This window comes from Gavia stellata, chromosome 1 (genome assembly GCF_030936135.1).
Source record: "Gavia stellata isolate bGavSte3 chromosome 1, bGavSte3.hap2, whole genome shotgun sequence".
NCBI lineage: Eukaryota > Metazoa > Chordata > Aves > Gaviiformes > Gaviidae > Gavia > Gavia stellata.
The window spans coordinates 9515541-9533202 of NC_082594.1; the positions used below are offsets into that span (position 1 = coordinate 9515541).

The 17662-nt window shown below is 39.4% G+C and overlaps 1 protein-coding gene across 3 annotated transcripts in view; it reads right to left on the reverse strand.

The window, feature by feature from the left end:
• GRM5 (glutamate metabotropic receptor 5) overlaps positions 1-17662 on the reverse strand; it is a 274277-nt gene that overhangs the window by 44732 nt on the left and 211883 nt on the right. For all 3 annotated transcript variants that reach the window (XM_059816107.1, XM_059816101.1, XM_059816093.1), the window contains exons 3-4: positions 14471-14706; positions 542-788 (exon numbers count right to left, since the gene is read on the reverse strand). In XM_059816107.1, the coding sequence (XP_059672090.1) occupies positions 542-788; positions 14471-14706 (483 nt within the window). The remainder of the gene's footprint in view (positions 1-541; positions 789-14470; positions 14707-17662) is intronic.

Sequence of the window (17662 nt, forward strand, 5' to 3'; positions counted from 1 at the left end):
TATAGCAACACAGCATGAATTAATAGCTTAGTCTCTTATGCAAGTGGAAAGGCTTTATTTGGAAGATGCGGAAGCTGATTTGTAATAATTCTGATGGAAAAAAAATCCCAGACAAATCAATCCAATATTTCTGATATTGTTTTACCTTAATAAAAGAACTATGGCTGCTATGGCTGCTTATTGCTCAATCAAACACATACATTTAAACACTCAAAGAGAGCGAGCAATGCTGTGGTGGCCATCATGGTCTATGAACATAAAGTTGAAGGTCCGATGGCTTGTAGTGAGAATACCTTTAAATGGTACAGATGAAAGCGCAAATTCATGCAGGAAGATTGTATGCCTGGAAGTTCATATCTTTAACCTTAAAAATCATAAACAATGCACATTAAAAAAAAATTATTTTGGAAAAATAAGCACAGAAATCAGGAAATGTGAAAACAAGAGTATGAGATCTTATCTCTGATGTCGAGTCTGCATGCATCTACTACGTACAGTTAACATGTCTGGTATTAAACAGCTTGACAAATGTCAGCATTACCTTCCTGGCGAGTCACCATTCTCATCAAACAAGATCATGTCCCCAGAGACCCCGGTAAAGTTAGTCTTCATCAGGGATTCCAGGAGCTTCCGACCATCTATGGGTTTCATGGCATCACAGAGGCCCACGTAGCCTGGGCACAGCGACATCTGCATGTTGTGGAGGCCGTACGCCATCGAGTATATTGCGTTGATTACAAAGCCCATCTTGGAGTCCTGAACGTGCTGCGTCCTCAGAGTCATCTGGCCTGCCGGGGAACATCGCAAAGCTGGTGGTTAGTGCATGAGGCTGAAATACCATCAGCTCTTCAGACATCTGTTGGTGGGTTGGCTATTAATGGTGGAAAAAGACTTTTTAAGTGTCTTAGACAGCTCATAGCAGATGCTTTTACCGGTACACACACTGACCATGTTAAAAAAAAAAGAAAGGAATGAAAGAAGAGGTTCCCCTTAAATTTTACTATTTAAATATTTTACTATCCAGCTGATGCCTTTCTCTGTGCAGCTCCACACCTTACAGATGTTGTTTTTCAACTACTTGTCTTCCATGTGTTTTTTTAAAGCATGCGTGATGAACATTATAATATAATGTTTTGGGGAATCCAGGAACTTCTGCCTGCCTGCAAAAATCTCTCCAAGTCCTCAGAAATCTTTTGTTGAGGTGTAAATGCTAACGTGGGGTCTAACAAAGTGTAGACAACACTTTTGTTTCGGAGACATGGGGACCAAACCTGTGCAAACAGACCCACCTAGGCACAACTCCTTTACGGTACGAAAAGTTCCTGTGCTAATAACTCTCCTACTTCTATGTCTCTTGCTCCTCTCTGTTTACGAAGTGAGGATAATGAGGCAATGAAGACAAATGCATTAAAATGTCTGTGAAGGGTTTGATGATGTGGGTTAGGCAATGACTCTGTTTAGCCAGAACTGGTTAACCTTACTTCGTTTGGCTTTTAAAACGTAATGTCTGGATTTCTATTTTCTATTTAAGCTTCTGTGAAATGCACAATAAAAAATCATTCAGCAGCACCCTGAAGGCCCTTTTTTTTTATAACCCAGTGTTATTAATGACACAGATTCGCTCTGTTGGCAGCACCAGTCCAGCTAAAGAAGAGTAGGCTGGCAGTTTTCTGCCTCATATGTCATCAGCAAAGCTGCCAGCTGCACTCTAGCCACCAGACCTTTAATACTGGGGAAGTGAGAAGAGTCAGAGATAAAGTGACTGCATCAGTGGTGCTGGGAATTTGTCAGACACCTGGAAAGATTTGGCTCTGGAGGGAGGACAAAGAGCTCTCCTAGAACGTTTGTTCTCCTTTTATTAGTCAAGCAGCAATCCCTAGGAGCTAGGGAGTCCCGTGTGTGGGCAGCCAGGAGCAGAGGGGATGCAAATCACCCTCTCTGTCCACTCTGTGAGAGTCGGCCTCCCATAGAGGCATGGGCAAGCGGGAGGGATGGAGCTTGCACCTGCGCGTCTGAGCTGCAGGGGCAGCACAATGTGAGAAGCAATTTATGTCACAAAAAGCCTGAATTTTTTTTTTCTTGACAATTTCTTTCTTGAGATAATTTTTTTTTTTTTTGAGACAATTTTTTTCTTGAGAGAAATGGAGACTAATATATGACTCTAAGGGTGGCACTCATCTAGTTTAACAATATCTATCCAGAAAACAAGCGTCCAGTCTGATGTCTGGCACCTTTTGTGGAGATGAGTAAGAACCTCCAGCTGATGATTGATCCCATCATAAAATAAGTTCATCTACAAGCTCACCTTTTCGGTGGTGAATGAGAACATTACCAGTCACGCAGTTCTAATGACTAAAACATTTTGGAGTACTGAAAACAATCAGGAAGAGTAGCAAAGATATGTAGTTTGAACTGAAAATCGTTGTCCAGAGGTCAGTAAGTGAATGAAGGGACTGAGAGATCCCTTTTTCCCTTCTGTTCCATGCGGGAGCTGGCACTCCCAGTTCCAGTCAACCTCAGGAGCAGTGGTTAACATTTTGCGTAGTTAAGTGATATGAGCTTGAAATAGCTGTAATGGAAAAAAAACTTGGAAACAACACACAGTGTTGCTCATTTGTTCTGTTCTACCAAGGTATTGCTTTTTCCTAATTAAAAATAATAGGCATAAAAACTGCGACAGTGGAGTACATGTAAAACCCATATTAATTGAAATTAAGTGGAAAATTGAACAAGTGTATTACATTGCAATACACAAAACTTGGTTTAACCAATTATTCATCCTCAAAATTAACAGCTCACAAACCGTGCAGTTAATTATAGTAGCCATTAGAATGAATCAGATTTGCATCAGCAATAGTATTTATTATGAAACAATATTTCAGCTGCTTTATTGTGTATGATTGCTTAAAAATGTAATAACTTAATTCTTCCAGGAACACTCTCCACTGGGCTTTGTGCTTCAATTTTATAGAATTATTATTCTGACTTTCTTTAGACATTGAACCTCATTCAGTTCACCTGATGATTTGTAATGAGGCTGCTTAGCTCTTCAGAGAAGCTGCTGGCAATTGTCAATGGAGTTGTGAGGGAATTAGCTATTGTGAGGATTTTAATATACTTCCTGAAGCTGGAGAAAACATTTCCCCGAGATGTTAATTGCCTCACTTTGCTATATAGGGGCAAATCCAACCTGCCAAGTCTGACTGTTGGTTTACAGTACCTCAAGACTCTGTAGTTAAGGGGAACATCTCAAAAACCGAGACAAAAGAACATTTTTGCTCTTTAATATAATGTAATATGGTCTTAAAAAATGCTAGTATTAAAAAAATAGTTAAGTCTGAAAATTATTTTCAACTCATTTCACAAAGTACTTACAGGCATCAGACTTGAAGCATGTAAGTAACCCTATTTACCTCAGTGATCCTATGAGTGGTTTTAAGGGAAGGCTGAATACACAAGCTAAAAGGCTTCTCTCAGTCAGAAAAAAAAGTAAAAATATTTTATACCTATCTCTGCAACAAGTATGATTTAGGTGGCCTTAAACACATTGTTCGCTTAGGTGTTAGTGCCTATCGCTCTTGATGGAACTCGAACGCATATTCTTAAATTCATCTGCGAGTGCTGTCTTCAGTCAAGAAGCTTTCCTGACACATATCATCGTGAGTTGAAGAGGTGGCACGGATGAATTTAATGATGATGACGCCAGTAATGTTCAATGGAATTGATTTTACAGATTAAACTCTTAATCAAGAATAATGAAAAGATCTAATAGAAGTTGAGGAGTTCCTTCAGAATTACTGGGCAGAGACTAAATATCCACAGACTGTAACCCATATGCTTGTTTAAAATATCCATACTACAACTCTTATGTATTAGAGTAAAAACCCCCATATCTATAAAAGATCTGTTTTTCTCCATCTTGTACATTCCCATATGAGAAAAATTTGCAAAGAAAGAAATAAAAATGTCTTGCTTTCCTGTGGGCTGGGAAAAGCCAGCGTGATGCCATTTAATGTTGGTGTGTAGGGATAAGCAGGGCACGTTCACATGAATGTTTTAGTTCAGTTCAGGTGTGGGCTTTCAAAGCCAGTCTCCAAATTGTTCCTGTTCACTGTGCTTTCGTTTGGACTGGGTGTCACAGTTTCTGAGCAATGTGTCAAATTTCTTTCAAAAGACACTAAAACAGATAAAGTGCCCCAGGAAAGCACCTAATGCACCACAGCTGCAAACGGGTGTTCAGACCTTAGGATCAGGGTACAGCAGTTTAGAGTAAACCTCTCCTGAGCTCTGAATTTTTCTTGGCCCACAGAGTTTGCAATCAGAGTCAGTGTCACTCCCAGGATGCTGTCGACAGCAGGAGTTGGAGGTACAGAGGTGACAATGTGCGTGGGCCAGGAACAAAGCTGCATTTCATAGGTCTCCAGTTGATGCTTATTGCAATTTTGACAGGCTAAAGTACCTTTTCTGTGGTAGGACTGAGCAATTTTTTCAGGACATAGCTCATTTTCCCACAAACATTGTTTGGAATAATATCAACCTTTTTATGAATCTGTGCTGAATTTGGTGATGATGTCCAAATTATTATAGAAAGTAATCTGTACTGCAGTACCTCAGAACCAATAAATAGTAACACTGTGTCATGATAATTACTGCAGAAATAAAAAACTCTGCCTCCTGCAATTAAGATGTACAAGGCAATGGAAGAACGCAGGGTGAATCCAATTATACCTAACGAGGAAACTGGGACAGTACTTGCAATCATAAATGATCAAACATTGCAGAAATCTCTGAGAAATGAGTGGTTAGAGCATGTGAGCAGATCCCTCAATTCTGTTCTGTTTATTCCCTATTCTTTATGGTCCAAGTAATTTTGGTAAGTTCATAAGGGCTTATCCTCTTATTTTCCAAGCTGTGAGATCATGAGACGGTTCCAGATTTGAAGTCACATCACCATTTGTGTCTACAAAGTATTACATAGCCAAATCCTGTCCCTTCTTTGGCAAATCAGATAACCCATCCGCCCTTCAGTTTCCCATCTAATAATACTTCCTTTCTACTACTTTTTAACTGACACCTTTCTTTAGACTAAATATTCCTCAGGAAGAGGACTACTTCTTCTTGTTTTTCCTCTGCTTAATGCAATGGGCTTGTTATTGGCTGGAGTTTTTAGGTGCTATCCCGCTAGCTCTGAAATATGCTTATATTTCCCATGAAATTGGCATGCAAATATTTTTCTATAGAACATTTAGGAATCTATGTATACAGGATTCAGGTGAGCTTTTGCAATATGGTTAAATGCATTAAATATCAGCTTAGGAATTTGCTGGCACTGGAGTAGGTGGTTAATATCCATGCTTTTTCCTGCTTAAATATGTATTCTGTATGTCTGGATTTATCTCTATGTTCTCAGTTTTATTACAGGACTGTGGCTATACTGAAGGCGAAGAACAGTCTGAGAATGTTAAAAACTCAGAGCATCGTAACCTGCGCCTTTTCTGCGCACGCTGCTGGGAGTGACCCAGTTTGGGACACTCCAGCAGTGTGACAGCATGGGATAAACGTGGGCAATGCAGGGCGATCGCACACGATAGTGCTCTGCTGCACCTCATGAAAGAAGGCTCGGGGCCCTGCGAAGGCAAGCTCAGGGATGCGCACACACAGCGTTGGAGTCTGGGCTGAGGCAGCCTGATAACATGAGCCTGGGAGGCTGCACAGGGAGCTGGGCAGGGCTGGCTCTGAAAGCAGCTTTGAACCCGGGATTAACCACGCAGAGATTGCCTGCCCAGCACTAAACTCCTCGTCCAGATTTGTTCCTTTCTGTTGTCACTTCTCCAGAACACGAATATGTAGATGATGGAAAAGAAAGACGCTCTTTCACCCAGAAAGCGATTCCAACTGGCAACGGCTCATTTCTTGGACCTGTTTAAACACAATCAGTGCACGTATGGGCAGCAAGCCAAGAAAGCACTTCAGGGCGCTCGTAGTCCCGCTGCAACGCGAGCCGGTCCTGGGCACGGGCGGTGCTGAGCTCGTCCCGGGCTCCGGCACTTCTCCCGCGGCCCCACGCTCCCGCTGCCGCGGCCGGGGCCGGGCTGGGGCTCCCCGTCGTGGGCTCGGCACTGGCCAGGCAGCCGGGAGCAAGGCACAGCCCTGCCAAAAGCACCCCACCACCCCCCCAGGTGCGGAAAACCGAACCAAACCAAAACCAAATCTTGCAGGAAATTCTGAAATGTCACTGGTTTTCCCCGTACTCAGCATGCAAATAAACAGAAAACATTCTTCAATGAAATTCACTATTTTAAGGGTTTTTGATGTAAAACCTGTCATTCCTCTTTTTTTCCCTACTTTTGACTCTCAAGGAAGATGAAATACAATTTTTCCTGTTTGCCAGTTGGTGACATCACAAAGCTTTCGTCAAGCAGGGATGCGCAAGAGTGCAAAATTACCATGGTTCAATATGCTTTTCCTGCTTTCTAACTTTTCCAAAGCTGACAATACTTTGAATTTTAAAGAACAGAGGAAGGGCAAAAGGAAGAGCGAAAATACTTTACATGCCAGGCAGCCCCCCTCTTATTTAATTTTTCCAAGGAGAAACAAGAGAAGGAAATGAAACAGAAGAATATGGGAGAATATTTTTTTCAAAGTGCAGAGCAGTTTGTTTGCTATGCAATGAGTTTAACATTGAAATAAAGCTAAATGGGCCGTGTTTCACTTTTTTATTTTAAAATTTCTCAATGATCAAAAGGTTGTTTTCAACAAAATCCTAGAGGACATCACAGAGGAAACCAGAAATATAGCCTACAGTCTCCAACTATCCCATAATGTTTCCCCATGATTAATTTACAAAATAGTTTCCATATAGTTTCCGTACATATGACATTAAAGACTTCATCGATTCTTTGTGTTAATTTTTATTTTGAGAGACAATAGGCTGGCTAGTTTTGCCAGCAAATAGTCCCACATTCACTTTCTGCTAGGAGTAGCTGAAGTTCAAGCCCACCAGCAAATGTTTTCAGTTGTTTGGTTGTTTGGTTTGTTTTTTTTTTTTCCCTTTGCCTTAGAGAATATCTCCAAAAAAATCAGGGAAAAAGGCTGCCCTTTGTAACCAAGACATAGCAGGTCTTGTTTGCTGCAGATTATGGTGTGGGACTTCTCAGGTCTGTCATGGGTCCATGTTGTCACAGTTGTGCTCCTTGGGAACACATCAGTAACCTTCCCTGGATGTGCGTGTTCTGGATGGCATGGCACCAAGTCAGTCATCCCAGAAACATGCATGTCTTTTCAGTGAAGAAATGAGTGGAGTCTTCAAAAATGGAGGAAAAGGCTGTATGTATGAACCAAGGTAAAGCACAGTGTTCATAACTAATTAAGTTAACGTTGTTTAAAGATACAGAAAAACACTTATTTTGAAAGCTTTTCCAAAATCTGTCATCAGAACCTTCTGTTAAAGCAATGTGAAAAATGTAACTTTAATTTCTGTTATTTGTAAGATTTCAGGTGTATTTTTCTGCTAAAAATCAAATGTTATAGTTTATTTATTTATTTATATACTATTTTTTCCCCTAATTTGATTTCTGACAGGCTCTTCGACTGACGAACAAAGATATTTTCTGCTGTATGGGAAATTTCATGTAGTTCAAATGTCCTTTTCCATTAAAAATGAATAAAAACCCTCAAGACTGGATTTTATCTTTTCTGAAAATTAAATTCAGAGGAAAAAAAAGAGATTTGGCAATACTGGAAAATGCCATTTTGATGCTGAGGCAAAAAGCATAGCATAACACTGAAACAATGTAAAAGCAAATTATAAACTTGAAATAAACCACTTTAGTGCTATTGAAATGAGAAAACAAAAAATGACTCATTTCAATGCTTTTCTTTCAAAGTGTGTGTCATTGACTCAGCATGCTGCTGTTGAACATTCTTCAAATGTGACAAACAAATATCTTCCAGTGCCATCCACTCACCAAATGCTTTTGACCAATTCTTTCACTCTTCACAACTGAAAGCCAATACTAGCGCTGTTATACTTTATGTGATGTTTATCACTAAAATGTTAAATTTGCAAATGACTGAGGGACCAAACTCAGTGTCCTAAAATGCAGAGAAGACTTTCAAAAGATTTTTTTCTGGTACTTAGTTGACTTCGGTGTTTTATGTCTATTTAAACCTACATGAGCAAGGCATGTTCAGAGCTCTCACAAATCTGACTAGAGGTACCTGCATCCTCAGGTGCCTACGCACTGGTGGTGGTCTGGCTTCTGTTGTCAAGTTCAGTAAAACCAGCAAAAAGTGTAACACTGACAGTAAGGCCTAGGAGAGAGTAAGTAGATATCTATTTCTTTACACCATTTTCTTAACAACATTACTATCCTTTCATCTTCTACAGAATTCAATTTCTTTAGTCGTAAATTACAATGAAAAACAACCGCTACAGATGCAAAAGCACATTAAAAGCTGGCATGAAACTTTTGTACTTGCAAACATGCTCATATGAAATATTTGAATCTATATAGGAAGTCAAACTGCTGAGAGAAAAGAATGACAGGAACTACTCCAATTCATCCATCTAATAAGAAATGTATATAGTCTGAATACATCTAGTTATAATTTACTTTTATTCTTAAGGCTGGAGAGATATGGTCGACCTGTACAATGGTATTAATCTCTTCCAGATAGTTTCCAAGGTTCAGAAAGGCAGTGAGAAAAGGAATTATAATACAAAGAATAAAACCACAGTAGCATGGTATATCATCAAATACATCTAATAGATGGAAAGAGGAAGGCAGGGAGCATAAACTGAAGGAAAAATACATGTAGCTTTGTAGTCAGATTTTGGAGGAGTTTGATGAATTCCGTTACAGCAGTCAGAAGGCTGAAGTTATTCAAGGGTTTGAGTTAGAGGTGTGTTAAAATCAGGAACAATGTATATCAAAAAGTCTTTCAAATAGCTATAACAGAGCATATAGCAGTTCTCAGTGCCACACTGCTGCTTTCTCTAAGCAAGTCAAAAAAACAATTACATGCCTGTGTAGGCTCCAGGCTTCAGATCTGGATCCGTGCCTTACACTGATCTGCCTTTGGAAATTTCTGGACCTGACCCAGCATTACTGTAAAAATAGTGCTAAACTGTGTTTGAGATTCAGATCTGAAAAGTGGGCCATAAAAAAGAGAGCTGGACCATCCTTCAGCTTGCCAGTGCCCAAGCATGAGGCATAATATATCAAGTATTAAACTGAGTGACAGACAGGATGTATTCAGGAGAATTAAAATGCCCTTTAATTCACTGTTTAAAAGATAGAAAATAATTTTACCTTAATTTGTTTTGGTTTGTTTTCATTTGCAATCTAAAAATAAAAGTGTAGGAATGCTAAGTTTGGGGAATATGAGGAAACGTGACACATTCCTTGAAATACAGAAAATACCCTTCCGTCTGACAGCACTTATGTTTTTATTGGTTCGGTTCTGATTAAACCAACTTTGGCATTTGCACTTACATTTAACCAACAGATTATTAGCACGTTGCAGTGCAAAGACTAGACAGTCACGTTTTATTCCTTAATTCTATCTGGAAACACAAAAGGGCCATTTGTTAAACTAAATTTCTGTTGTGCTGAAACTGTGGGGCTTTCTGTGGGTCCTTTTGACCTCATTAAAAGTAGCTGGAGCTTGATGAGACTCAGCAAACAGGTAGATAATTTTTGCGTTTACATTTTTTGTGCCTTTCTGTACCTCGAGCTGCAAAACTTTTCTTGTATTTATCCCAAATCTCCCTAATCTCCCTTTCTGCAAATAAACTCTTTCACTCTTAATCCTATTCTTAATTGCTTGGAGATACATTGGTCATCCTTCTTCTATGTCAATTTTTGCACCCTTGGAAAAAGTGGTTTTATCTCAGAGAAGGCACATGGTTAAATCATGAATGGAATATTTGGATTTCTGCATCCTGCTAAGACCCATTCAGAATGCTGCTACAAATCTAATTGTCCCTGTTCATCACCTTGAGTATGTTCTTCTTCTCTATAAACCCTCTTGCTGGCTTCTTGCTCCCAAGCATGTCAGACCTAAGTTGCTTTCCTCACTTTCAGTGTCCTCTGTGTCCCGTCTGTGGTTGATCTTTGTCTGTAATTACCTAGCCTCCATTGTTTCCCTTTGTGTTTTCTACCTTGCGGCTTTGAACCGCAGTATTTAATGTCAGGATGCTGCTGTAAATACCTGCATAAGTGCTCCATCACCTTCTTTCAGATTCTTGTTTCTGTTGTTCCTTTACATGAAACTGAAGTCTGTAACCTCTGCCAGTCAAACTACGATGTTGCACTGCTTCATCATCACCTCTATTTGTTTGCTCTTTCTTGTCTTACACTTAGATCACAGATACTTGGGATGCGTATTCTGGTTTTCCTCCGTGTTTATAAGTAACACCTTAAAAAATGCTGTTCCATCTGTGCCTCTGGCTTTTACACAGCATGGGAAAAATAAGATCATTTAGCAGCGGAGGCAAAAAGATTTATTTATGAGACTGGTAAATGTAATGAATGTGCTTCTGCTCCTGATGACCTTGAAGACTTGACTATTTCCGCTAATGTCAGTTGAGCCAGAGTTTCACAACATACTTCGTTTGCATTGCGTTTTCTTTCTGCTCTGTGTTAAAATGCATTTGTAAAACACCCTCACTAGGAGGAGAAAGTACTGGGAATTTGAGTTCCGGTGGGGACACTTGTCTACAAGAAAGCAAGCACACCTAGTCTTCAAAGGTCCAAAGGCAATCAATACCAAAGGGTTGGATTAGCCTTTTATGACCTGAAGATGGTCGTTGAGTGGAGTTACTCATCTGGATCAACTTGCACACCTATTTATGAACTTTACTGAATTGTGGCCTTAGATAATAAAAAAGTATCTGACAGGTGCCAGAGGGGAAGCCAAATCCAATTCTTGTAAAATCCCTAGTGTTTGGAGGCGATTACATGTCTCCTTTTAAAGACGCATTTTAAATTCTTTGCTCTGACTCTTGGTGTTCAGAGGTGGCTTGTAGCAGCTCTCCTGTGGCATGGAACTGATTACACTGAAAATCAAGTCAGATAAGTCTGCAAACTTCTCACTTTCTTTAGTGCTCCAGCTGGGCAGAAAATCAATGCACTTAGCAACAGCAGTGACACCCATTTGGATTAAGTAAGTACGTTCAAATCTGCAAATGAAAAGTGGGCTTGATGCTAAAATTTTCACCTCAGTGTGAACTAAGCGTAGGTGAAGGGATGGAGACTTTTTAGTGCTAGATAAAAATGAACGGAGGAAAAATTATTTTGGACTGTTTTTTGGATTTTCTTCATTTGGCTGATCTCACAGTTTTATTGTGCTTATCTTACTAAATCGTGTCTTCGTTTCATAATAATACCTGCTTGGCACTGTCTATGGATAGCTTATATTAAAAAACGAACAAAACCCTCACAAGTCACTGGGGCTGGCTTCATTGACATATGACTTCATGTATTTTCTGTCACAGAGCTAAATGTAGCCTACCTTTTTACTAGACAGGGATCAGCAAAGTAAATACAAAGGTTTAAACAACTAAGTTCATGCCTGTGAAGTCAATTATCTATTCAGATTTCAGCCATATCTCCTTGTGCTTATTTTCTTGTTGTTTAAATAAGTTGTTTATACTGTTAACTATTGTTTATTTTTTCATGATAGTAAAACCAGGTTGTGGAGAATAATTAATTTTTTCCACTAAAGTAATGGTTATTGCTTTCTATATAGACACCTTCATTCAATAATGACCTCATCTATCAACACCAATGAGCTTTATGTTTATCTTTTTCTTATTATCCCAAAAGGTAAAGAATGGCTTGCCTTTTGGTGCAAAAATAGATTTTTATTTCTCTCCAGCATTTCTCAGTAAACTCAGTCTCTTTAATTGGAATCCTGAGAAACACCTTTAGTATATATTTTTTTATGCAGCTGCTGGAGGAAAGAATGTATTCAGTTAGATAAACTAAAGGGCACAGACCTGTTTTTCTATCAGGATAAAACTGAAGCAGCACTAATATATTCATCATCGTGCAGAAACTATCAGGACAGTCCATGAAATGCTTGTGACCATCGAGGGCAAGTATCATCTTTACAATTGTGAAGTCTGACCTGAGGGAATTTAAGACTCAAAACTTCGAGTGCTTGAAGTTAAGAAACCAAATATGAACGTAGGAATCATTTTCAAAGTCATATGGAAGATGGGAAATGAGGTGGAAACAAAACCTACCATGACAGTCTCAAAAATTCATGATAATTTTTAGGATAAACTCCCAACATCAAAATCTCTCATTCCTGCAGTTCTCAGAGAATACATTTGTGTCTTTCCTGCTGGTAAATCCACAAAGTTGTCTAACTTCAATATTTCTTCACTTTATCATACACCCTTGCCTAGTTTTGGGGCTATTAGGAGAAAAACAGTGTAGGTGTCTTAGCACTTATGACACAAACAATTGTCATTAAGTAAATCTGCATGTCATCTTTCTGGCCAGCCTTTGAATTTCCTTTATATGAATTTTGACAGATGGTCTAGATCAAAATCAAAACCGTAAAACTGAATAACATGATGACTAACATCTTCCTGTGTGAAAACCCTGATTAAACGGGCAGTTTTCATTGATTGCTGTGTGTAGTGTTGCTAATCTGGGGAACTCCACGACTGAAGTAACATTTTCTGCCCTACAGCAACAAGAAAGAATTAAAGCTATTATAATTAGGTTTTTGTTCTTTTACTATAGCCATTATGGCCCAGCACTGAATATGACAATAAAGCTGAAGGAAAAGTAATTAGAACAATCTATTTGGGAAATTAGTCCTTTTCTCTGTTCATGATTTGCAAATCAGCAGATTCTGATTCTTGCACATTTCTTTGTGTGTGTGACGTTCCTAGGTTTTAGGAACTCTTTGAGCTGTGGCTTATTCAGGATCTCTTTGTGGGCAACCTTCCAGCGATGCATGCTGTTCAAACCGAGCTATTCAAGCTTTATGATTAAGTTGTCTTATATCCATCCATGACTGGGTGACTTCATGTCTAAAATAACATCTCCCTGCACCACCGAGATAATTTTTTTGTGGTGGTGAATTGTATTTTAGGCACTATAAAAGACTCCACAGGCACCTACATTTCACGGTTCCCGATCTTTCATGTAAAACAGAAATTAGATTCTCCCAGTGTTGGTAAAAAGTAAGTAAAAAGAGAAACCCAGAAAAGTCCTGTTGAAATGTCATTGCTAACACAGCACAGTGATAGAAACCAGGTCTTTATTAGCCTGTATCCAGCCATTCTCACTGTACTGACATCTCAGGAAAGAGATCTACATTATTGTGGGGAAATCAATGAAGTTTACTGCTCAATATGCAGTACCTGTCAATAGTGCAAATAAAACCTGTGTCAGGCTGTGTTGGAAGGGTAGCAGAAGAAAAATAATGGAGAAAAGTCAGTTGAATGTTGAAGGTGTACACCGAGATTTTGGGATTCCTAGATTCAGTTTCCATCTCAGCCACAAACTTCCTCTGCGACCTTGTCCAAATCAAAAGAAAGACTTATGAACGTTAAGTGGGACTTAGGTGGGGCTTTGTGCTGTGTAAATCCAAGACTTTGATCCTTAAAGCCATTTCTTGGCCTCATGGGTGTGTGGAAGATATTGACATTTTTAAGAGGGAAGGTCCCTTGGGGCTTAGAGGTGTGGTTGGGCTAATGGCCAGCATGGTACCACCTTATGCCACAGCACCGGCAGGATGCCCATTGTCTTAGTACAGCTTGGCATGTCATGAAATAAAGAGTAATTAACAGAAGTAATTAAAAAAACCCAAAAAACCACATCACATCTTTCTGGGAAAAAAAGTTTTTGCCACTGTTTTGCAAAAATGACAAAATGTTGTGGCAATTTTTGCTAAAATCAGTACAATTTAATGAAAAAGATCAGCTCAAAATGGCATTTCCTGAAATGACTCATGGGTGAAAGAAAAACTAATGAAATCTTTCAAACCAGTTTGTCTTCTATCTGAAGCACACAAATAATCATCATTACCATATGGACTTCAGATAACTTTTAGTATATTAACTCTCTCATTGCTCCTGTGAGCTAAAGCAACATGATTAGCCCTGTTTCAGAACAGAAGCATTGACTTGTGTATTACAACATTTTTGAAAGTGATTAGATGTCTATGGAGATAGAGTTGCATCAAGTTTTTCAAGTAAAGAGCGGAGTTAGGTACTGAGGCACTATCTATTTGTTTCTTTAGAGATCGGAATACTTTTAAAATTGTGGATGTCATCATTTTGGAAAGAGCAAGTATTGCAATTTCAGCCTCTTTCCTTCCAACCCCACTCACTTCCATTCCAACCCCATTCCACCAGACCAGGCTGCATCAGTCCAACATGAGCTGTTTACACCAAACCTTCAGTCACACTGGTTCATACAGTAGAAGTAATAAATTCACTTACTTGTGCAAGTCTTGTTGTATTTAGGGTTCTCCTGAGGAAACCCTTCCAACCGGCACTGGAACCTGTGTTGCCAAAATTCCTGAAACCATGGATTTCGGTGATTGGTTTCTGGCCTAAGCTGTAGGTAGTAATCATCAAACCATTTCACGTCAGGAGACTGGAGCTTGATTGTTATTCCACCAACAGCTTCACGCTGATACCCGTCTGTCACATCGTACCTGTCTGCCCAGCCATCACTGCAGGGATAAACGAAAGAGAGACAACATTAACCATTCACAGGAATAAGAAAAGAACTTTCTTAAAAACAAAATTCGGAGCCTAAGAGCACACGCCCACACGTGATTCTGAGTGGAGTTTAGTAAAGCACCTGTAATACTTCTAGCAGAAGAATTCAGTGTTTTCAACTTCCTTACGTTTGTTTGTCGTTGGCACCTTCTACTTAGATGATGTATTCTTCATCCTTCACTTCAGGTAATTGAAACAACATTAAAAATCACAGATCCTGAAATCTTCCATGTATAAGCACATCTCTGCATCACACTAAGCCTCACTGAGCTCTGGGGAGAAAATCTTGGATTCAGTGTTTTACTGACACTGGGTTGATACTACTCTTACCTGCAAGGAGGTGACCTTGAGGACAGGACCTCTTACAGTGTGAAGGGCAGGACTGTGTTGCAGACCATGCCTATACTGCACAGTGGAGCAGGGCACAAGGAGCCAGAAGCAAATTTTGAATGGGCTGACACTGCTCAAGCAGAAATACCAGCTCAGAGCTCAGATGCTGAGACAGTATGGCATTGCATCTGAAGCAATATATCCTCTCTGCAGACATGACTAATGAAGCTGGGCAGAGCACCATGCAGATCCATGTGTTACTCCTGTTTCTTGGTTGCTCGTGGCTAGAGTATTACGGAGTCGTGTGACATGGTACCACACCCAGAATTTCAGTCCCCTTCTGTCAACCTTTCTGCTTGCAACACTCTGACAAGTAGCCAGAAGTGACCGAAAACCCAAATCAAACAAAATGTCACAAACTTCTCAGGGTAATTCCTCTCTCCCCAGTTTCACAATGGATTTTCTTGGAATTACTGACATTTACAAAGTCTCACTCAATTCCACTAAAAATGTACATATCTCATTAAAGTATTGCAGATTTCTGCTGTTTTATCACGAACATGATATTTCAGTTTTTCAAAAGCCCCAGGTCTTTACAGTTAAAGAATTGTAGAAGAATCTCAGATTATTATTTTTTCTCTGAAAAGGCACTGATGTTAATGACTATAGAGAGCACCTTTAAATCCTAAAAGTCAAATAACTGAAGGATAAAAAATAAGCTTAATTTGTCTTATTTTAAAACTTCATGTTTGTTTAAAGCTAGCCCTAACTATTTTTAGTCATGGTGTAACTGATGTAGATGACCTTTATCTGTATGGTTCGCTTGTTCTATTTTGATCATTCGCTGCCTGGCTTAAACTTTGCTCCTGTGTTGCAGAGCACTGAGGAAGCCCGCTGCAGTCACTTGATCCCCAGCGCATTCCCTCTTCTCTACACAGGGAGTCAGCCGTCCTCACACAGTGCAGAAGTCAAGACCTCAGACAGTGACTCCTTCTGCACAAGACACTGTTTTCATGAAGCCTGGACTCTTGACTACATCTTATTAGCACAGCTGCAATGCCAATAAATAGCAGCTTCACCAGTGGCAAAAATAATATACAGCATCTGGAATGAAGATGAAGGGACTATTAAACATGCTTCAGATTTCAAATGCACTAATTTACTCAGAGCAAAAGAGTAAAATATACATTCATGAAAGGAGGAAGATGAGCTCTGATTTTCAGCTCAAATACAGCACTTGGAAAATTTACCTTCAAGCTTAGATCCAGTTAGGGCTGAACACAGGTGTTAATGTTCCCAACCGCACTCAGGAGGCTCAGTACAGGCAAACACTTCCCACCTTCCACCAGGACTATTTACTGGACGAAGAGTTAGAACCATTTATGGGTTGTTTTGTGATAAAAGCCACAGAAGGTTTTTTAAATTTATGAGCTATTTAACCTTTCCTTCAAAACATTCATCTTAATCTTTGGCAAGTTTTTAAGCAGTTTTATCCATCGTCTTAAAGTCTGACAGGTTTTATGAATGCAGGAAGTGATAGGTTTTCTGTAGTGTGTTTTTTTTAAAAAAAAAACCTGTATAGAACTTCAGAGAATTAGAGCTGTGCTGTCAGTATCCCAGCTTTATGAGTTGTCTCATAAACAACCCAGAAAAAACCTATTTTCTTGTAATTAATTTCCTTATCATTTTTCAGAGGAACAGTTTTGTAGATCTAATCCAGCAGAGTGCTATAAAATTTATAGTATTACTGTATGAATAGTTATCCCCTCTAAGGAGATATGCAACAGAGATACCATTTTATAACTTTAAGTTGTTAAAAAAGATAGAAATAAAAACTTCATATTACATAACCCTTCTCCTCAACTTTTCCGCAGAAGGACTTCTTAATTCAGCAGAGCTGCTTTTCATTCAAATAAGAATTTCAGCTTAGCTTCTTGGGCATAAGGCTTTTAGGAGCGTTATAGAAAAGATGTACTCAAAGTATGTATTGTACAGACAACAATGTAGAGATAACAAAGCCTCAGACAGACAAGGTGGCAAAGCAAATGCTAAACTATTATCTAAAGGCCAGTGAGAGTGGAGTAGGAAAACAGGCTTGCATGAATATAAAAAAGCACCTGTAGTGTCTGATATTTAAATTCTGCTCCCACAGTAGAGTAACAACACTTACAGGATGTCGATGACAGGATGGTAAAGATGTATTTGGGTTATTAGACCTGTGACATCCTCTGAACTCAGTAAGGGGTGTGAAGATGAGAGAGAAGGGGACAGAGAGGGAGATACCTGCTTAATTTCATAGTCCTGCCTGTCCCTCCTTAGACCTTCTTTCTTCTCCTAATGGCTTAATTTTACTGTAGTAGCTGGTGATATCATTGTACTCCCTTGGTGGTTGCACTATGAAAGGTTCAAAATGGCATTACCCATCACTAACATCTACTGGTTCAACTGAAGAAAGATGCTCTGGCACCAGAAATTGGCTGTGACAAAGAGCTGCAAATGAAGTCCAGTATAATCTCCATTCTCACGCACAGAGGTGGCGAGGTGCATAGGTTATGACTAACGCAGTGCAGGACTGCC